This window comes from Neovison vison, chromosome 2, assembly GCF_020171115.1.
Source record: "Neovison vison isolate M4711 chromosome 2, ASM_NN_V1, whole genome shotgun sequence".
In the NCBI taxonomy this organism is placed as follows: Eukaryota; Metazoa; Chordata; class Mammalia; order Carnivora; family Mustelidae; genus Neogale; species Neogale vison.
The window spans coordinates 79,787,423-79,810,397 of record NC_058092.1 but is presented as its reverse complement, the minus strand read 5'-3'; the positions used below and the strand labels follow the sequence as shown (position 1 = coordinate 79,810,397).

The window sequence follows — 22,975 nt, the reverse complement described above, 5'->3', positions numbered from 1 at the left end:
AAAAAAATCAAGCTGCTGTTTTCTTTCACTTGTAGTGATGAGTTTAGCTCACAAAAGAACTATTTTTTTTTATTTTTATTTTTTTAAGATTTTAGTTTTTGAACACCTGGGTAGCTCAGTCAATTGAGTATCACTCTTGATTTCCCCACAGGTAGTGTTCTCTGCTCATCAGATGGCGCCCCATGGTGTTGAGGTCTATGCTCAGCAGGGACTCTGCTTCTCTCCCCCCCTCGCCCCCCCTACTCCTGCTTGTGTGCGCTCTCTCGTTTTCTAAAATAAATAAATAGGGCGCCTGGGTGGCTCAGTGGGTTAAGCCGCTGCCTTCGGCTCAGGTCATGATCTCAGGGTCCTGGGATTGAGTCCCGCATCGGGCTCTCTGCTCAGCAGGGAGCCTGCTTCCCTCTCTCTCTCTCTCTGCCTGCCTCTCTGTCTACTTGTGATCTCTGTCTGTCAAATAAACAAATAAAATCTTTAAAAAATAAATAAATAAATAAATAAATATTTAAAAAAAACATTTCAAAGTAATCTCTACACCCAACATGGGGCCTAAACTCACAACTCGAAGATCAAGAGTCACATGCTCTACTGACTCAGCCAGTCATGTGCCCCAAGCTATTGCTCACTTGTGAGGATCCTTGTGAGCATAATTCGCACATCTAGAACATCAGATCAAGGGAAGTAGCTTTGAAGAACAAACTTCACAATACTTAAATGAATCACAACAGCTTGCCACCTTAGAAAAAGGAAGCTATAAAAGAGTATACAAGATCAGGAATAAACTAGATGGTATTTTGAAATTTCAAAAATCCTGATTAAGGGTGCAACTAAACAGATTGCATGAAGGTACTACAGTGAATGAAGGTGTTGGCAGGTTTTTGGTATCCTAATATTGTAGGGCTATCATAATGCTTGAATAGAACATGCACATGTGGTGTGAATGCAAGAATTTCTGTTCAGCTACCATCTCTGGAACTGAGCTCCAACCAGGATGACAAATATCAATATACTGTTAAAAATGATTAAAGTAACAGCTCATCCATTATCCTCACCAAATTTACCTTAGAAAAAGAAAAATCCTTAGGAAAACCTGGCATCGAAAATCAGACTAACAGATTGATGAACTATATCACCAATTTAGTCACAAAGATGTCAGTGAATTTGAACCATTCATTTTATTCCAAGAAAATGGCTTGGGTGATTTGTCTTCCAGATTGTTGAACATCAGCTGCCACTTAGGCATGACTGCAACTTAGAAGAGAATTTCACATCCATCAAGGAATCTTCTCAAGAAAACTTAAAACTTGTTGGGGCAGACATCACCTGATGGTGTGTCGCCTGATGTTGCGCATCCAGATCCAGTTGTGGGACACTCTGTGGGACTGGATAGCTGAGAGAAACTAGCAGGGCCAGGAGTATGGGGACCAATCGGCATGTCCTTACGTTATGACCAGTGTTGCAATAAAAATCTTTCAAGAATTGGAGGAAGGTATATTTTATATTCATAACATGAGAATAGTACGCAGTTATCCGAAGCCCAGAAATACTTTTCTCATGGCCCTGATCAGCAAATAAAAATAGGAGACTGGTTTGGCTGGCAGAGACATCACACAGAACACAGACTGGATCAACAGACATGGCAAGAGAACACCCATGCATACTTCCAGAGCAGGTACTTGTCTGTACCCCTTAACCTGAAGTTAGAAGGAACTGAGTGTGACACCATGTCAGATATGTATAGCTTCGGTGTGATCCTATTAGAGCTATTTAAGCCGCCTGGAACAAAAACAGACCAAGTACAAGTTTTAACAGGTCTAAGAACTGGTCAGATACTTGAATCCCTCAGTAAAACACAAGTCAAGTGTATCCAGCACTTAACAAGAATGCAACTCAGACTGCTCTGTTCAGCTGATGTAAATTCCAGAATTTACAAAATTCTGGAAATGTTAATCTCACCCTACAAAGATCCTAGAACAAGAAAAAGAAATTGAAGAACTGAAGAACAGCTAAGACTCCTTTCTCAGGACAAAAGGGTTAAAGATGACATGGAAGATGGGAATGAGCCTGTCTAGCCTTAATTAGGCTCTATAAATGTGAAAGTGGTCTTAAACTCTTTAAGCTAGTCAACTGGAATGTAAATTTTCAATTTTTATTAGGGTATACAGAGTATAATACTTTCTTTTTTTTTTAAGATTTTATTTATTTGACAGACAGAGATCACGAGCAGGCAGAGAGGCAGGCAGAGAGAGGGGGAAGCAGGCTCCCTGCTGAGCAGAGAGCCCGATGTGGGGCTCGATCCCAGGACTCTGGGACCATGACCTGAGCCGAAGGCAGAGGCTTTAACCCACTGAGCCACCCAGGTGCCCCCCAGAGTATAATACTTTTTTAAAAAAGATTTTATTTATTTATGACAGAGAGAGATAGCAAGAGAGGGCACACAAGCATGGGGAGCTGAAGAGGGAGAAGTAGCTCCCTGCTGAGCTAAGAGCTATGGGGCTTGATCTTAGGATGCCAGGATCATGACCTGAGCCAAAGGCAAAGGCTTAATGACTGAGCCACCCAGGCACCCCAACACTTTTCTTTAGTTAGCCCGTACAAGACTTAAAGTGAAGATGTAAAAGTTTTTTTTTTAAAAGTATATTATTTATGATTGCATTTACACAAAATAAAAGACAAAACCAATCAATGGTTTTAGAAAACAGAACAGGAGTTACTTCTGGGGAGAAAGAAGGCAGTGTTAAAACAGGAGCAAGAGGGGCTTCTGGGGTGTTCATACCCCAGATTTGGTCTGAGGGCCAGTGATAGGATTATGTTTAATTTGTTAAAACCCTCACTTATATACTCTTCTGTATGTATGGTATATGCAGTTTTAAGAAAAATTGGTAACTTTTCAACATTTATCAGTCTGACAGTCTACTGAAAAAGACAGATATGTATTCAAGGAAATGGGGAAAATATTTACTAAACAATAACTTTATTTCTCAAGAACCCTAAAGATTTGTTTTTCTCTCCACAAGATTTTAAAAATCTCAACGGACAGTATAATGACTTTTAAAATGTTAAAAAATAAGCTAAAAATAAAACGCTGCTTAATTAGCTTTGTTATGCCTAGATCCTAGGACTGTAAATTACAGAAGTACAAGTAAAACCACATTTTCTGAAATAACAATAAACAAAGGAGAAAGTCAGGTACTATACATCAAATGATCAAAATATTTTCTGGGCCTAAGATTCTTGAAACTAGTAAAAATGTTAATAATAAGACATCTGCTGCTAATCTGTGTAGACTATTAAATGTAAAAACAATTTATAAAACACATCAGAATTTTATTGCTTGAAGAATACAGCATATGAAATAATCACAAGAATGTCAAAATGAAAAGTCACTAGGCTTCAAACATATAATACATTATCAGATGCAGTAAAATATTAATTAACCTGAACTCTGCATCAGGGAAAAAAAAGTGTGGAAAAATATCTAAGTTGTTTACTTAAGAAAAGGATAATCTTAAAATAGAAAGTATAAGGATGTTACAGTACAAATTAGAAAAGCCAACACTTATTAACTTATTATTTCTTAGACTAGACTACCTTTGGTACTTAAACTTTTAAAAAAACAACCCCTTCTATCTTGTCCAAAGCACTTCATGAATACAGTAGCAACTTCAACTTAAAACATCCAGCAAAATCAACCTTTTCAATGGCATGGAGGAAGCATAAATGTATGCTAATATTTCATTTTTTCCAAAATTGCAAAATAAGGTCATTAAGAAATCTAATACTTATAAACTTTACTTATTTAGCTCTTCAATTAAAAATTGGAATCCCAGCAGCCACAATTTGGGCCTGGTGAATATATAAAATTTAAATGATTTGGTAAATGACATAGAAATTTAGATTACTTTATACTATCTTAAGTGGCTTTTCCATTCTGTTTCCAAAATACAAATAATATGCCATTTCTTCAACTCACTGGATTCCTATAAAAATCACTACCATACTTTATTTATTGGAACCAAAGTAAAGCTTCTCCCTTTTAATGAGTAGGTTGAAATTACTTGTGTTTCATATAGGGCTGATCAGTTATGACATGCTTTCTTAAACAAAATAAAGCCAATCATTTTTAAAGCTATCACTCAATTATGATGGAGACAATGATGCCATTTCAAAAGGAAGCACTGGACACTCTAGGCCATCTAGTCAAGAAAATGTAGAAGTAACGCTACAAACAATAAGTAAACTATAACTACAAGTTAAATTACAAAAAAAATCCCTCTTTTACAGTAAGCATGCTTATTAACTTTCAATTCTTCCCCCAGCAAAGGTTGGAATATTCATGAATCTCCATTAAGCAATTGTTTTACAAGGTCCAATAAACATGGATGGACTAAGCAAGTAATACTATTAACAATTATTGGAGTGAAATAGTAAGAATCATGACAATCCTCAAAATTGGGCAGTCTCTGAAATGTAAATAGCATAGCTCAAGATGAATTATGCCATAATAAAACTGTAGTTTTTACCTCTACATAAAACAAAAACAAAATCAAAAACATAACCCACTGAATTTATACAACTATTGAACATACTCCTTCCTAGTTTTTGAATGTTTTGAGATTTTTTTAAACAAGTATATTTATCTGAGCATATATATTTACTGCATATATATATATATATATATACTCATTTTAAAAGACAAAAAATTCAGATACTACAAAACTGAACTCTTTGTTTTTTCACCAACCTGATCTAACATCTACTGCATCACACAACTCCCTCCCCCCAATAATTTAAAATTCCCAATTTTTAGTTTAGTTAAAAGGGCAGAGGAAATGCAAATGCAGATTTAGAGTTTCTGTATGTATAAATTTCACTGCATTTTATAAACCTGACGTTTTCTGTAACACTGTTTATTGATCAAATAAAGGACTCACTGCTATCTAAAATTTCATAAACACCATTAAAAATTCAAAATTGATATTATATTGAACCTTAAATTTTCAATAGTTCAAAGAGACAGTTTTTACATGAATAGCACACAATAGATGAAACTTAACAACAGACATCCCTAGAATACCAATGGCAAGTCCACCAAAATGCATACAAAATTACAGATAAGCATTTCTTTCACTGTTTTCTTGTGCAGGGAGAAACATTTATAGAGGAAATAGAAACTCAGCTGGTAAATTTCAGATATCATCATCATCTTCTTCATCCTGAGAAGATCCTGCCTGGTTAGATGCACTGGCTGTGGCAGCAAGCTGTGCTTGTTGAGCAGCTTGCTGCATCTGAAGCCATTCCTGCTGGGCCAATTCTGCTTGTTGCTGTCTAGCCTAAACACCAAAAACATAAAAACAAATAATATATATTTTTTAAAACTCACAACATACACACTGTGGTTAAATATAAAGTAAGCCAATTACAAACTTAATTATCAAATTTGGATTATTTTCCAAACACTCTGTAATTGTTATACATCTGGAAAACATGAACTACATAAGAAAATATAGATGACTGCCTCTCTGTCAAACAAGGACATTTTGCAATACTTGGTTCTTTTATAGACAGTCCCCTTTATGCCACATAATTTTATGACCTTTGGCTCAACTGAAGTGGAAAATGCTGGTAGAAAAATCACAATGTCCTCTCTTTGGTTCCTTTCTCTGCTTCTCATTCATTTTGTTTCACTTGATTCTTCTATCCTTTCAACTTAACAAATAACATGTAAACACTTTTCAATCTAAAAATTATTTCTGTGGCTTAAAAGTGTCTCTAACTCTTAAGGAGTACTATACATGAATGCAGTAGCTAACTTGATGTTTAAGGGGTTTGTTTTGTTTTGTTTTTTTAAGTATTTATTTATTTGAGGCACTCAAGCTGGGGGAAGAGCAGAGGGAGAGGGATAAGTAGACTCTGTCCTGAGCACAGAGCTGACCAGGGTCTCTAACAACCCTGAGATCTGACCTGAGCCAAAAATCAAGAGCTGGATACTTAACTGACTGAGCCACTCAGGCATGCCGATGTTTGAGTTTCTCTCATAGTTCCCTACCCAATACATACATTTATCTTCTGTCCCCATCTCCATAAATAGACACATACGTACACCCTTCTCACACACACTAGAGAAAAGGCACTTATCCAGGACTGAATTTAAGTGAGAAAGTTAAAATCCATTCATCTGATATATATCCCCCCAACAACCATCACAGAATTTTTAGAAAGCAGGGCACCTGGCTGGCTCAATCAGTACAGCATGCAACTCTTTATCTTGGGATCGGGAGTTCAAGCTCCACACTGGGCATGGAGACTACTTTGAATAAATAAATAGATAGATAGAGAGATATAAAAAATAAATAAAGCTTTATATTCTAAAGCTTTATTCTTAGTAATTTTATTTTATTTTTTAAGATTTTATTTATTTATTTGAGAGAGAGACACACAGTGAGAGAGGGAACACAAGCAGGGGGAGTGGGAGAGGGAGCAGCAGGCTTCCTGCTGAGCAGGGAACCCGATGTGGGGCTCAATCCCAGAACCCTGGGATTATGACCTGAGCCGAAGGCAGACACTTAACTGACTGAGCCACCCAGGTGCCCCTATTCTTAATAATCTTAGAAACTAAGATACAAACATACGCACTACACACACTGTTGGCAACAGCTAAAGCTCTTTCCCAACTTAATTTCATCCACTCACAGAAAAGTCCCACAAGAGGAAAAAAATGAATGTGTTCTTGAAAGGATCATATAATTTCCCATTGGCTTCTACCAAAACAATGCTGTTTCTCCTTCTCTGCCTTTTCTCAAAATTGTTCCTTAAGCCTGGCTCATATCTTCCACCTTCCTTTATGCATGGCCAATTCCTAGTTATCATTTCAAATAGAAATTGGTCTTTCTTGATCCTTCTAGGTAATACTGTATATTCTATTTCATATGCTATAATTCTCTGTGCATTCCTATACCTATCTACTCTATTCTTTAATTATCTGAGCACATTATCTTTTTTCTACACTAGACTTGAGAATAGACACTATTTTCATACTCTTTGTTGCATTACCAACACATAGGTCTCCACTATTTTTTGAATGAATATTTGGTGGGGAAATGCTAATACTCAGGATAACTCTAACATTAAGATTTTACCATGTACATTCCTAACTTTTCTTAATAATCTGTCATGAATTTATAATCTAAATATTTATAAAGGAGAATTCTAATCAGGCCATTATTATACTTTAAAAAAAATAATTTGTTATACCAATTAAGTCCAATTTCTCAACCTAGAGTTCAAGGTCCTCAAAATTACTGCCAGTCCCAACCTATCTTCAAAATCAACTTTTGTAATATATACTTGGTACTCCAAGAAAACTTAGAACATAAAATATTTCCCAGATACACCATGCCCTCCCATTTTCACTACTTTAACTCATGCTGATATTCATTCTATTTGAAATTTCATAATTTTCACCTACCAAAATTTCACTCTTCCTTCAACTCAAACTGAAATACTATTTTATCCATTAAGTTTTTTCCTGATTCCTAACTGTATCATTCAGAATCTAATCAAGATAGAAGTCACACTAGTTAGGGGAATAGAGAGAAGAAGTCATACTAGTTAGGGGAATAGAGAGAAGGAAATATAAAGGATTGTTAACTAAGTATAAAGCTAGTAACTACATCATTGAAAAGGCAAGAAAGGAACACTAAGACATCATGCGACTGGTAACTACCAAAACCAGCCACCATCCCTAAAACTGGGGCAACAAAGGAAGAGGCTGGAATTTTTAAAACTCAGAAGCTTAAAGGAACAATCCATGGAACTGAAACTTAAACCTTTGAAGAAGGGGAATAGATTGGCTGCTAAAAGCATCTCTGAGCTTCGCAGAGTGCCTCAAGGTTTGAGACCCACCTCCCTGAAGAAGAGAATGAATGTTTAGGCTGGCTCTGTAACAATTAAAGAACTGGATCCAGTTCCTGCTACAGGGGAAAAAGAACCCCAAAAAACTGATGCAGCCAGAATGAAGAAGCACTAGTAGGTTATTCAGTTTGAAGCCAACAGGAAGTAAAAGAAAGGAGTTTAAGTGCTGCCTTCTCCTTCAGCCTGGCAATCTCCCTCCAGAACCCTCTACTGGCAGTAGAGTCCTTAACGAAGTCTGCAAGAAAAGCAGAAATTCGGTTTGCAAAGTACTAGGCCTGGTCACAAATCAAATCATAGAAAGGTGGGTTTCAGCCCAAGAAAACTGTTTAGCAACTGGCACATGATGTTTTTTCTTTTTAAAACTTTAAACATAATTATGTTTATAAAAATACACTCATATTGGGTAACAGAATGCAATAAATATAACTTACTCTAATTAATTTGGACCAAAACCGTGGGGTTTTTTTTTTAAGATTTTATTTATTTTTTTGAGAGAGAGAGAGAGAGAGAGCACGAGAGAATATGGGCAGGGGAGAGGGGCAGAGGGAGAAGCCGACTCTCCACTAGGCAGGGAGCCTGATGCAAGACTCAATCCCAGGAACCCTGGGATCATGACCAGAGCTGAACGCAAATGCTTATTTGACTGAGGCACCCAGGCACCCCAAAACCTTAGTATTATAGTTTGAGATTCAAGGATTAAAAAAAGGATTTGAAATTTGGTTTATTTCTCACCTACTACAAGTGTATATAAAAGATTCTCCATCAAATGCTACAACAAAACATTGTAATGTTTCAATGCCAGTTTACGAAGTTCAATAACTAATGGATATTGAAGTGGGTGGGGAGAGCCTATGTACACATGTGAAGATGTAAAAGCTATCCAAATTTTCTTTTTTTAAGATTTTATTTACTTATTTTTCAGAGAGAGAGAGACTATAAGCAGAGGGAGTGACAGGCAGTGGGAGAAGCAGGCTTTCTGCTGAGCAGGGAGCCCGATGTGGAATTTGATCCCAGGACAACCTAAGACAAAGGCAGGCACTTAACCAACTGAGCCACCCTGGAGTCCCAAAAGCTATCTAATTTAGTTAATATTGCATGTGGATCACGAATCTACATAAATCAAGATTCAGATAATTTCTTGAATGTGAATTAACACTATCAGCTCAGTTCATCTGCTGAGGTCAACAAGAAAACTGCACACTAGCTATTTTTCTGAGTTACGCAAAAAGGAAAATTTTCTTCCCCAGTTTTTCAGTCCAGAACTGTTATTATACTACAGGCAAGGTATTCCTTCCATTGTCAACATTCATAAGGAGGCTAGTGATGAAGTCGGCTTGGGTTTAAATTTGTATTAGCATTCACATACAAAATAACTGGCACACTCTTACACCGCCAAAATCTAATGTGAGGTCTCCGTACTTGGGATCTTTTTACACTTTCTTCATGAAACAGTCAGCCTCATATTATAGTTGTTAGTGTACCTATATACCTGTCCTACAAGACAAAAACTTTTTTTTGTTTAGAAAATCAGATATTCTCATCACCACTTTCATCCATTTTTATTTAATAAGTATGGAAAATAGTTATTCTAACACCCAGGCATATTTATTTTTACAGCAGGAGTACCTGGAGGGTAAAACAGACTAGGAGTGCTTCATGAAAAACATTTTAAGAGTTCATAATGGGGCACCTTGATGGCTTGGCCAGTTAAGCATTTGCCTTTTTGGCTCAGGTCATGATTCCAGGGTCCTGGGAAAGAGTTCCACATTAGGCTCCCTGCTCAGCAGGAAGTCTGCTTCTCCCTCTCCCTCTGCCCCTTTCCCCACTTGCATTCTTTCTTGCTCATGCACACTCTCTCTCAAATAAATCAACAAATAAATAAAACCTTAAAAAAAAAAGAGTTCATAAGAAAATTATAGGGTAAACCAAATATTTGAATTTAATAAACTTAGGAATACCTACTCTGTGCCTTAATCAACTATAAATAGGTATCATTTCATAGCACAGGAGAAAAACTCAAATAATCTCAGGTCTCTACACAGGTTTAATTGCAAAAGGGCTGATCTCATAGTTTATTCAGTGATCTGCAAAGACATGTACTGGTTACAATTAAAATTTAACTGACTTTTAAGTACCAAGGCCCCATATTAGCAACCGTACTTTGCTGTCTGTAAATTAAAACATTTCCATGCCTTTAAAATCTTTGTTGACTGATAAATTTTATTTATATTCATTTTCACAAATTAAAATTTTCAGTGGTACTTTTTCTAATTTTTTTTTCCCTCCTGCCTCTTATTCAATGTACCCCAAGTATTTTTTTTTTCTAAAACAGGAGTGTGAAAGAGAGTAGGTGTCTACTTCCTAATTCACTTCTTCCTTTGGAGAGTTTCACTATGTTTAAAGAATCTCACTCCAAAATACTAAAATGATTCATTTATAATTTACAGTTAACCTTAATTTCAGTATACTAATGGTTCCCCCTTTCCAAATACTTGTTGCCAGCAGGTGGAAGACAGCTTCAAATGAGGTTGCTATTGTTTTAGTATTTAAAATAAAGTCTAAAAAATGAAATGAAATGAAATTGATGAAAAAGGTACTATATTTACTTAACAGTTCCTTCCATATTTTGGATTGAATTGTTTTGTGCTTTGGGGAAGAAGTACTAGACAGGTGCTATAATTTTCTCTCTCTGATGATCTTCTCACAAGAGCAAAGAAATACTAAGGGATCATGACTCCATAGATGAGGGCAAGAAAGAAGGGAAATAAGAAAGAGGAAAAAACAGAAGTCAAGGATAGAAAAGTAAAGACAGATTTGGCAGATTTCTTTAATTCTTCTTTTTGACCTGGAAAGGATAAAGCATATTTCACTTAAAAGTTCCAAAATAAAGTTAAGCAGACAAAATGGTGGCTACAACATTAGCATGTTAATGAAGAAAGAGCAAGTTTTGGAGTCAGAAGACAAGAGTTTTGAATTTAGACTCCAGCACTTCCTAACTATATGAACTTACTTGTTTTATTTATTTAACTCAATCCTTTCCAGTAAACTACGTTTCAGAATAGCAAGAACCATGTCCCTTTTGTATACTATTATAAGCCTAGCATTTAGCATGAGGTTTGGGAAGTAGTAAGGACTTCAGTAATTATATGTAGAACAAATGAATGTACAACCTCATGCAAGTTTCTCCATCTCTGAATCTGTTTCTTAATGTGTAAATGTGTAAATGTGTAAATTTAAGCCTCTGGGTATGTATGTTGATTTTAGGAAATGATTTCAGAAACCAGTAAGATTTCTGTTAGCAAACAGGGTAGGACTGAGGAGAAAATAATTTAAAATGCATTACTTACTTTTGCAAATAACTCTTGTTGCTGTCTTAATAATTCTTCTTCAGGAATGCCAAGGTTTTCCAAACGAGAACTGGCCTTTCTTCTTTTCAATGCTACAGTCTTGCATTCTTGTAAGACTTCCTTTACTTCACTGATATAAGAGCCAAAGCCCAAACTTTCTAGTGCTAGGGAAATGAAAATAGGAAAACATGAGAGAGTGATGAAATTTAGTCTTTTTCCCATCTACAGAACATTAATTTTTGTTAATGTTAATGTAACATTAACTTTTTGTGGGTTTTTTTTGGTGGGGGGAGCGGGTAGCCTTCTCTTAATAATTTTACCTATTTTATAGTTGCACAGCAACTAGCTGAATGGCTAAATCTATTTTATCAACTTTAATATTAAACTGCAAATTAGATAAAATTTGAGGAACATTTATCAGCACAGGCCTTTTTCTTTTCTTTCTAATTTATTCATTTATTAAAAGATTTTTATTTATTTATTTGACAGACCACAAGTAGGCAGAGAGGCAGGCAGAGACAGAGAGGAGAAAGCAGGTTCCCCACTGAGCAAAGAGCCCGAAGCGGGGCTCGATCCCAGGACCCTGGGATCATGACCTGAGCCAAAGGCAGAGGCTTTAACCCACTGAGCCACCCAGGTGCCCCTCTTTCTAATTTTTTAAAAACCAAAACACTTTCTATGAAAAAAAAAGTCCAACGTAAGAACATGTGCTTTTAGTAAGAAAACCTTTTTCCTATACCACTCACAGTAAATCAAACATTATTAACTCAGTCACTTTGTCAAAGAATACAAAAAAAGGGAAATAATTGCAATCTATTTGTTAATAACATATTTTGTGCCATGTGGCTTAGAAAAAGTAGGCTGGTAACACATGTACTAAGTTTTAGTAGGATAGGATGAAAGAATAGATAAGTTCTTTTGTACAATATATCAACAGAAAACTATTTTTAGCAAAAACACTCAAACTGCCAAGTTTAAGAAATCCTGGTGGAAATAACTTATGAAATTCAGCATTTATATTCAGCCAACAAGTTTCCCTTGAAAATAAAACTTAACAGGAAGCACTATAAAAACATTTCAAGTGATGTGGTAGAAAATCAGGATAAAGGAAAACTATAAAGATAGAAGCATTAACAAAAAATTCTCATTTTTTCACATTTAGAAAGAAAATTTTACAATAATGCACTTTCTAAATGCCTTCTGTAATCACAACAAAGCATTAAGTTTCCTTTTGGTTTAGAGTAATTAAAGTTATATTTTATAGTTTTCTATCTGTTGATAAGTGGCCCAAAGGCACTTTTGTTCTCTGACCCAATGATGAAATATAGGTAGTGAAAAACATAGCACATGAACTTAAATTAGTTCATCAGTTCTTGTAGTTTTTCAATAATTATGATGTTGTAAACCAGAGTGACCTCAGTAAAGATGCCCTGAATTCTAACATCAGGGATTTGCTTTTCAGGGAGGATACCAAATACACCTTTATGAACACACATTCCCTCCTGTGTAAGCTGTGGTTTTTAAGACATTTTGATATGATAAATAACTTTAATTACTTCAAATATTAAGCTGTTTGCATCAACCTTCTTTAGAAATAATCTGATGCCAAATAGCATAGTACTATTATTTGAATTTTAATTATATTAACTTATAACCCTCTTTGGGCCCCCCCCCCCAAAAAAAAAACTTCAGTAATGCATTACTCTGAGTTCTGTATATCAAAGTAACCACCACATCATTCTTGACCTCAAGGAGCTTGGGGTATAGCAAAAAATTAAGTGAAGATTAGGCAACTTGCATTTTTCACCTGAATTGACAGACAGATTATTGTCAGTGATAGAAGCCAAAGTTTTTCCTTTATTCTCTTTTTAAAAATTAATTAATTTATTTATTTGACAGAGAGAGATCACAAGTAGGCAGAGAGGCAGGCAGAGAGAGAGTGAGAGGAAAGGAAGCAGGCTCCCTACTGAGCAGAGAGCCAGATGCGGGGCTTGTACCCAGGACCCTGGGATCATGTCCTGAGCGGAAGGCAGAGGCCTTAACCCACTGAGCCACCCAGGCGCCCTATTCTCTTTTTTAAAGGCATGAACGTAATAGTATATTTTCAGTAATACTGGCTGGAGACAATACAAAAAAAAACCAAAAATGGCTTATGGTTTCCTCTCATATTCTGAAGAAAGGCTTATTTCCTAAGTAGCCCCATCTTTATTTCTACCATTAAGTCCCTACATACTTGTGCTAAATCTGACAGCTCAGTGTTTCCCAGCAGACCTCAATTTCCCACTTTCATACGAGGGTAATGCATTTATGGCTCAAATCAAGTTTGCCTGATCCTCCTAAACAGAATTAATCTCGCTGTAAAATCAGACAGATATCTTAGAATTAGAAATTTGGCTGTCAATATATTCATATAACCTTGGATATATATCTCTAAGCTTCAGTTTTCCTTCTTTGAGAATAGCATCTATTTAACATCTTCCTAAAACATATGCATTACAGTGGTTATACATGCAGGCTCTAGGCCCTAAGGCTACCAGAGACTGATCCCAGCTGTGTGACCCTACATAAGTTCCTTCACCTGTGCCTCTAAAACAAGAACAAGAACAGTACTCATATCTCATCAGATCAGGTTACTGTGAAGAATAAATGAATTAATATAAACAAAGAGCCTAGAAAAAGGATGGCTCATATTATTATATTTTTATTATTTTTGGATTGTGAGATCAACAAGTAATCTAGGGCATTTAACAGTGTATAGCACATAAGATTCGCTTAACCACTTGGGACTATATATTATTCATCTTTTTTTTTCCTTACATTTAAAAGAGTGCTCTACCAAAAAAAAATTAATTAAAAAAATAAGAGTGCCCTGATAAGTGTACAAGACATAATTATATTTAGAGATATGCATTATTACACTAAATTCAAGCTGAATGACTATATTCATAATATAAAATATTAAATTTATAAAATTAATAAATATAATGGAGACAACTCTTCAAAATATCATAAATTACTATACTAGACATTAAAAAAATCCAATCCAAACTATGTTTAACCATGGACGGCTTGAGTTAAAAATTAAAAAGAAAACAAAGAACTCACCTTTAAAAACATCTAAGGTTGAGAGCACTGCCTTCAAAAAATTTTCGAGTGAATCCAAGGTTAATATTTAATATTATTCAAAGAGCTTCCATATACAAATCTATACTCTCAACAAAATGGCTCAAAAGGAAGAGCCATAACTTTAATTTCAAAAACTACATTGACTTTAATCCAAATTTTAAATACATTTTGGCTAACAGCCATAAGTGGTTATAGTATCTTCTAAACAAGGAGATATTTTACATCATTTGTTACCACATAGTAATAATCATTCCTATTTTAAACAAAAGAGAATCTTAAAGGATAAGGGAAATGACTCAAGCAGGGCCATCATCTGCAGTGGTGCAGGTTATTCAGTGAACTATAGTACCATATCTAAGGAGGGCCATTCCTACTGTAAACATGGATTTGTATGTTTATTATGGCAGTTTTCTGGCAGATGGTAATAAAGGTTTTTAAGGAAAAAGTGCCTTTTTCTAGTTTGAATAAAGAGACTTAATGGACTGTTACGCCCCTAGCTCTAGGGATCTCAGAGTAAAACCCAGAAAAGAAAAATTAAAAAAAAAAAAAAAAGTGGTTAAAGCACATATATTGCTTGCTCCTTAGAGGTCTGTCTGCTATCCTCTGCCATGTATTTTAAAACTACACCCAGAAAAGTGTATGGTTTATTAGGGGAAAAAATACTTGGCACATTTTTAATCTGAAAGACAGATGTTAACAAGATAACCATGTTAAAAAAAAAAAAGGTAAAACTTCCACAGCAACAGTAATTCTAACAGTCTTTTCTTATTTTATAAAAAAGTGATATAATCTTATAAAATTTTATTATAAGGCTTTGTGTGACTTACTTTGTACTTCACATGTATAATGCAAGTTTTTCATTAAAAAATTAAAATACACAAAACAGCATTCTCAAATTTCTCTATTTTCTTTTGTTTATATGTTAAAGGAAGGGGGGGTGATGCAGTTCACACAAATATATTAAGAGGATAATATAGGCCAAAGTGACTTCTTGGCTCATTAGCCTGGCAAAGGTTTCTGAAGACCCTTAACTACGTCCTCTATGGATCACTACTCCTGGGAATCTGGGATAATAATGAGACTGATGGCAGAGCAGGAACCAAATATCATCCATCTTTTTTTTTTTTTTTTAAGATTTTATTTATTTATTTGACAGAGAAAGAGATTACAAGTAGGCAGAGAGGCAGGCCGGGGGGGGGGGGAAGCAGCCTCTCTGCTAAGCAGGGAGCCCGATGCAGGGCTCGATCCCAGGACCCTGAGATCATGACCCGAGCCGAAGACAGAGGCTTAACCCACTGAGCTACCCAGGTACCCCTCATCTTTCTATCCTTAGCAGTACCTGATACAGTGCCAAGTACTTAGTAGCATTCAAAAGTAATTGTTGGGGGGCACCTGGGTAGCTCAGTGGGTTAAAGCCTCCGCTTTCAGCTCAGGTCATGATCCCAGGGTCCTGGGATCTAGCCCCCTTTTGGGCTCTCCACTCAGTGGGGAGCCTGCTTCCACCTCTCTTTCTATCTGTCTGCCTCCCTGCCTTCTTGTGATCTCTGCCTGTCAAATAAATAAATAAAACCTTGAAAAAAAAAAAAGTAATTGTCGGGTGGCAGAAGGAAAATAAAAACAAAGATGTATCAGTTTTATGGAAAATAATAAAATCCTAACTTGAAAAGAACTTAATTATGTGATAAATGGTACAATGCCACATACAATGTGTCCCTTTGGAAAAAATATGAGTATGCATGATTATTTAGGTAATACTGTATTATTCTCATTCCCATTATTATTACAACTTCTCTGCAATCACTCAGATTCTCTGATTTAAAAACTACTTCACACCCACTTTCTAAAATAGATTGTGGTTTAGGCTTTAGAGCAAATCCACTCAAACTGTGGTCCATACACTTGTGCTAGAATTGCTTATAATGATCTGCAATGGGTTAAATATGAAAATCAAAGTAGCATTTTGGAACATTCACAGCAAAACTAACTATGTGGGGAGATGAATGTGTTAGCCAACCTTAGTGTGGCATCATTTCACAATTTATACATATATCAAATCATTATGTTGTATACCTTAACCTTACACAATGTTATGTCAATTATATCGCAATAAAGCTGGGGGAAAAAAAGAACCTTCATAGTAAATTGACAGTAATTTTATGTCTATTGAATCTAACAACAAAAATTGAACTTTTACTTATGTCTTTTTTAAATTTTGTTTTTCTAGTGATCCATTTTTATTGTGTTTTCAAAAGTACCAGTGTGAGAGGGATTGGAATCTTTAAAAATCCTTCAACATAGATAGCTTGGAGCAACTCAATTGCTGAAAATGCAGATCTTCAGAGACTTTTTCAAACTTCCACTACTTTCAATTACTATTGTTATAAATGGTGTGGGGGGGTAGAATTTAGCAGGAGATTAAAAATGCAAAAAAATAGTATCACTTAAAATATCCTTACTTACCCTTTGGCTTAACAAATGGCATCATGCTGTAAGGTTAAAAGTAACAGACTTCCAGCTTTATGTTTCAATCAGTACCACTATACATTTAAAAAATTATTATTTATTACAGCATATCATGTAAGATTCTCAACCTCAACTGATTCTCAATAACTGCAAGTAATACCTGAAACAATTAGGTATTATTCATAAATAAATGGGGAACCTTTTAACAGATTTGCATAAGCCCAAAGACTTCCCAGTGTAGAACTTGCCACTCTTAACTCTCAATGTCAGTTCTTTCCATAAAACAACAAACTATGCTAAAATTCATTTAAAAATATGTTTTCACAGGGATGCCTGAGTGGCTCAGTTGGTTAAGCATCTGACTCTCCATTTTGGCTCAGGTCATGATATCAAGCCCCACAATAGGGCCTGTCCCCTCCCCTGCACTCTCTCTCTCTAAAATAAATATACTTAAAAAAAAAAAAAAGAATACGTGTTCACAGAAACCAGCAATGAAATAAAAGGAACACCTTTTGTAGCTTAGAACCCCTCTGTGTATCTGTGATCTTCAATACCGAGTCCACTTTCTTAAAATAAGCTGTTCAACATTCAGAAATTTTTTTAAAAATTTAAGTATTTCAAAGATTTTCTGGCAATAAAATTATTTCTACTTTAGTAACTTGTATTCTACAGAACTGCCTCAAATGCTTAATTTTCTCTGACAAGGTAAAGCAAAGTAGCAAGTGAAAAAGTGACATGTCCTGAAGCAAAATCTAGTTCATTAAATTTATTACTAGAAAATCTGAAAGTCAACATGTGAGATCATACAACTTTAAATATATATTATTATTCCACTTGGATCTACCCTACAAACTAAAATAATCAATGCTTACAGAAAAGCGTAAAAATGTCATAGTTACCATGATTTCACAAACTTTCCAGAATTATTCTGTAAAAACACATTTTATTTTTTATTTTTATTTATTTTATTTTATTTATTTATTTGACAGAAAACACAAGTAGGCAGAGAGGCAGGCAGAGAGAGAGATGGGGAAGCAGACTCCCTGCTGAGCAGAGAGCACGATGTAGGAATGCAGGGCTCCATCCCAGGACCCTGGGATCATGACCTGAGCAGAAGACAGAGGCTTTAACCCACTGAGCCACCCATGTATCCCTAAAAACACATTTTAAATGCCTAAAAAAATACACACCTTAAGGATTTTTTAAAAATGTAACCACTCAAGACAAAAATTCTTTAAAATGATTAAGCAATATGAGATTAATGTAAGATTATAATGTATAAATTTTATTCCCCTAACTGGAGAGAATTGGGGCACAGCAATGTTACCAAGAAAACTTTAATTTATAACAGTGTAACAGGTCAATGGATAATTTATTTTTCCCCCAATGAATGACTTTTTAAAAATTATTCAATCATCCTCAGTACACAAAGGAAAACGCTTTCACTGGAACTTTCTGACTCACACCTTAAACTGAATTTAGCATATTCCAAAATTGAGCTACTTAGCATACTACATGCTACAGCTGCTGCATTTTTTATTCCACCATGTCAATCAGAAATCTAAATATACCCTAGAAAAGAACAAACTCCCCAAGAAGACAGAGTGTAATGTGTTATCAGATTTTTGGAATGATCCCCACTTCTGTGTTGTAAACAAATGTTAGGCAAGTCCTTTAGAAATCTTACGGAATTTTCATTAGAAAGGCAGTGTTGATAAAAGATTCTTTTTCTTTTCAATGAGTTGTAAAGGGAAATTGTAGCTATCTGTGTTGGATAATCTTATGAAAGCCTTATGACAATTGTACATACAATGTAAAAATAGAACACTAGACAAAAAAATAAAGAACTTGACTTTAATTGTACTTCCCAGAGTATACAGCACACCAAACAGGGAGAAAAAAATACTAGCTTTAAAATCAAATATGGCTTTTCCCAGAGACTTTTTTCCATCCTCATGTACTGAAATGGAAATAGCAGAGTGTATTTAAGTCTATCTTGCACACATCATTAAGGACCAAAAATGAATCATTTCATTCTTGTCAATATTGACAGTGAACTACTGGACATGGCAAATACGAGCAGATGTGTTCTCACTTCAGAATAACAGTTAAGTCACCTTTAAAAAGTTAAATTATTAAAAATAAAATAGTAGACAACTGTCTGCCTACTAAAATGATTAAAATTAATCATGATTTTTTGGCTTCAAAAGCAATCAAAGAATTGTTAGAATTTTATAAAAGGCAAATTATCCCCTCAAATTGAATACAACTTTTTCATAAAGAGTATTTGTAAGTGGTTTCAAAACATTAGGACTAGTAAATATGTCTCCCTGTGCCTGAAACAAACCGTAAGAATGTGGTCCCCCAAATCCCTACCAGTGGACTAATTCCTTTCAAGATCAGAAACAGTTGAAACTTTCAGAAATGCTGTTCAATAAAAGCTTAAGCATATACATCTAAATAGGAATGGCAGCAGGAAAGGACAGGGAAATGTTCCATGAAAAAAAAAATCTCTTACAACCTTCCAATCCAAGTGTTAAAAATTTATCTCCATAGAGCAAAGCAAAAGAAAAACAAAGAAAGAAAGAGAGGAAAAAGAAGGAAAGAAGGAAGAAGAAACGATAAAGATAATTCTTCCTTTTCTTACAGAATAGAGTTTTATTAACTTGATGAATGGCAGAACCACTGATCATTTTTAAAGCAGAAAATAAACTATCTCTATTCAACATCACCAAACTTTCCAACGTTGAACACATTCATGTTCCAAATTGTTTTACTCATGTGTGAGAATTTCTCTCTTCCTCTACACTGGTAAAAAGGTCAGGTAGGGAAAGGGTGCTGCCTCCACTCATGCTTGAAGTTCCTGTCTGAATTTTCACTTTCCAAGGGAGAAGTCTGGGTTCTTCTCCCAGATGCCATGATCGAGGTTCCCTAGGCAGACAACTTCTCAGTTGTCATGCCTCGGTTCAACTTCAGGCAGGCAAAATTCTTGTCGCTTCAGCTTACCTGGCCGTAAACTGAGACGGCAGCTAATACTTTATCTTTGGAGGAAGTGAGCGGACCTAAGCGCTTGCCATCCTTACTGGTATTCGCTGGATGGAAAGCACCACCACGATAATACGACACAGGAGTTTCTCAAGGGACCGGCTGCTTCCATGCCCGCGTGGCTTTTTCGTCTGCCAGTACTCATCGGGGGAGAGGAATGAAGGCTTTGACATGAATGGGTCACGCGACCAGCAGGCTGTCCCCAGCTCTCATTTAAACAAAACCCCACACCTACCACTTACCTTGTATGACGTGTTCGGGTGAAATGGTCTTCTTTTCTGATTTGTTGCAAATCTCATTGGCCTCAGAAGATATAAGGTGAATGAATTCAGTGCAGCAGTTCACCACCAGCTCCCGGGCATCGTTGGCCACCCGGACGTTGGGGAGAGTCTCTTTGATCATCTTATTGATAGCAGCTCTAGGTATAGTGAGATCATCATCGTTGCCAGAGGAGGAAGCCATCGTATCTCCCTCTCGCGCGCGCCCCGACTTTTAAAAAACTCCCCAGCTCTGGTCCACTATTCCGCGAAGATTTTTCAAAGGCAGCCCTCAAAAGTGTGATCCCAGGAGCGCGAAAAGAGGGTGCAGAAAATGAAGGGGGTTGGGGGTTGGGGAGGAGCCGGTTCGTGAGGGTGGGAAACACCCGTGTGAGAAATTTAGGCGAAATTGGGAAGGAGGTCGGGGGGCTGGGGATTGCGGGAACAGCACTGCCCAGGTCGGAGAGGAGAAAGCAAAGGTGGTCCGGAAATTTGAGCACTGGGGAACCACCTTCGTGTCTCCTCAGAGGAGCAGGCGCTGTCGCCTAACCGGTCCCCAACCGCGCCGGAGCAGAGGCAAGGTCCAGGGGCACTGGCCTCACCACGGTACCGGGCGGACACTCAGCGGGCTTGGCTCTAAAGAGCCGGAGCCGTCGCTGCCGCCGCCGCCAGCAGCCGCTGCCGCCGCCTCTGCCAAACCATCCTTCAGACACCCGCGCCGCCGCCTCACAACATGTCGGCCGCGGCCGCTGCTGGAACCGAGACGGCCTCCTGTGAACGAATACTGACAGAGCCGGGCACAACGGGAGCGACAGTAGCGGCCGCCGTGGCCGTTTGCCCGAACGCAGATCGTGGAAGCCGAAGCCGCAGCAACGGTGGTCCCTCCAGAGGCCAAGGAAGAAGGTTTGCTGGAAGCCTCTCCCGACACCCTTTGCGCTACCGGAAGCCTCACCCCCCCTTATCCCCCCTCCCTTGCAGACCGACTTCCGGGTGTGGCTGCAGCCCTTCCCCCACCACCCCCGGCGAGATCGGTAGGTCTTCGCCGCCAGCAGCTTCCGCTTGCTGTAGTCTCGGCACGCGCCTCAGAATCCCAACCTTTTTACTGGGACCGCAGCCCGGCGAGCGCGCGCCTCGTGGTACCGGAGATTCGCTCAGCACGCGCTTGCTCTCCGGCTGCGGCGCCAGACGGGATGGGGCGAGGGTGGGTCACCTCTACCATCTCTGCCAGCTGAGGCCTCAAAACCTCCTCCCAGCCTTGAGGACGCGGGAGCACTGGATTTCGTCGGAGGAACTCTGTTTGCTATCCCTTAAGGAGGGATTGGGATTGAAAGAAAGAGGCCTGCGTCCAGGAATGAGATGGGGGAAAGCAGAACGTTGTGTGCTTAACCCCATCGTCCGGAAGAAAGGCTTTGGATATCTGATTGACGTTGTTCGGATCAAAGCTCTTTATGGTCCTTTACCCATTTCCTTGTGTTATGTGAAATGAAACAGAGAAGTGACCTACTAATAACTAAGGGAGAAACTAGAAGTAAGATCTAACGTAGTGGAAATGAGTGACATGCAATGAGCCACGTTTAAGAGGTTCCAACCCAACCGTTTTTGATGGTGTAGTGCACGTTGACTTCTGGAAAGGCTGTTTCCGAAAAAGTAGTTTAAAGTATCAAGCAGCTCTTATCTTTGCTTCTCTCCAGGGTGGTTTGTAGTATATGTCAAGGTCTTCACAGAATTTGCCGTACTGTTATTTGGAAGGAGAGGCTATGTTGTAAATAGTGGGGTGTTGCAATTTCTAAAAGTTAAAAGATCCCATTTAAGTCACTTGGGGCACTTTATTTATTTATTTATTTAACTTTGGAACCTTTAGATACATTGTTCTTGATACATTAGACAGCAACTGGTTTGTTTGAAATGTTGCCTTAAAACGTTTTATTTCCTTCTAAGAGCTAGATGTGGCACCTGGAGATCTTAGTTAACTACACTTTTTTCATTTAGCGATTTTTCCAGTACACTTGTGGTTTCTGTAATTTGTAAAGTATTGATGCTTGTTTTTCGGTGATACTAAGTTTAGGCAAAACAAAATTTCCTTGATAAAACCGTATTTTTAAATGTTTTCAAAATAGGAATGTGAAACTCTTGGCTCAGATGTTGGCACTTCATGAAGTCAGTTTACTTTCCATTTAAACACTCATTGTCTAAATTTATCTTGGCCTTACCAAGTGTATTAGTCTGAAAAACCTAGCTAGCAAAAAATTCCCCAGAGTTACCAACGTTGTTGCTGACCCAAATCTCATTTCTGAAAAAAAATGTCATAAACACAATCTTGCTTTTTTATATAACACTCGTGCTGCATAGACTTTAAGGCTAATGATACATGGACCCATAGAGCACATGTGAAGTTCTTATTCCAGTAATAGTTTATTACCACAGAGTTCTGTGATGGCATAAGCATGAAATATGTAGTAAAGAGACCTAGGTTGCAGTCCCAGTTTTTTGTTACTTTAGACAGGTAACCGTCTGAGTGTCAATTTCTTCAACTAGAAATGGAAATATTATATAACTCACAGGATTCAAAGTCAAATGAGACTGTATGTAAAAGCACTTTTAACATTATGATGAATTAAGATAGATGTTAGTGCTCATTATTATCTTTATCAGGTCTGGGCAGTCTTCAACCAATAATAAACCATACATAATATGGCTAGAGAGAAAATTTAATTAAATTTAATAGTGCAAGATGTCAGGGTGCCTGGTGGCTCAGTTGGTTGAATCTCTAACTTGATTTCAGTTTAGGTCATGATCTTGGGGCTGTAGGATCAAGCCCCTTCCTCA

The 22,975-nt window shown here is 37.1% G+C and overlaps 1 protein-coding gene and 1 pseudogene across 1 annotated transcript; one reads left to right on the top strand and one right to left on the bottom strand.

The window, feature by feature from the left end:
- The first annotated feature begins 546 nt into the window (after positions 1-546).
- On the top strand, positions 547-2,069 carry LOC122899153 (annotated as a pseudogene).
- A 1,234-nt stretch (positions 2,070-3,303) lies between these two features.
- DR1 (down-regulator of transcription 1) lies at positions 3,304-21,061 on the bottom strand. The gene is made up of 3 exons (XM_044238706.1): positions 20,135-21,061; positions 11,259-11,422; positions 3,304-5,330 (listed from the first exon to the last, which is right to left on the bottom strand). The coding sequence occupies exons 1-3, from the start codon at positions 20,352-20,354 to the stop codon at positions 5,187-5,189; spliced, it is 528 nt and encodes a 175-aa protein (XP_044094641.1). The 5' UTR covers positions 20,355-21,061; the 3' UTR covers positions 3,304-5,186.
- Positions 21,062-22,975: the final 1,914 nt, after the last annotated feature.

Coding starts and splice junctions, on each gene's coding strand:
- DR1 (XM_044238706.1), bottom strand. CDS start 20,354: ATGGCTTCCTCCTCTGGCAACGATGATGATCTCACTATACCTAGAGCT. Junction 11,423..20,134: donor ACCCGAACACGTCATACAAG/GTAAGTGGTAGG, acceptor TCATTTCCCTAG/CACTAGAAAGTTTGGGCTTT. Junction 5,331..11,258: donor AACAAGAGTTATTTGCAAAA/GTAAGTAATGCA, acceptor TTTGGTGTTTAG/GCTAGACAGCAACAAGCAGA.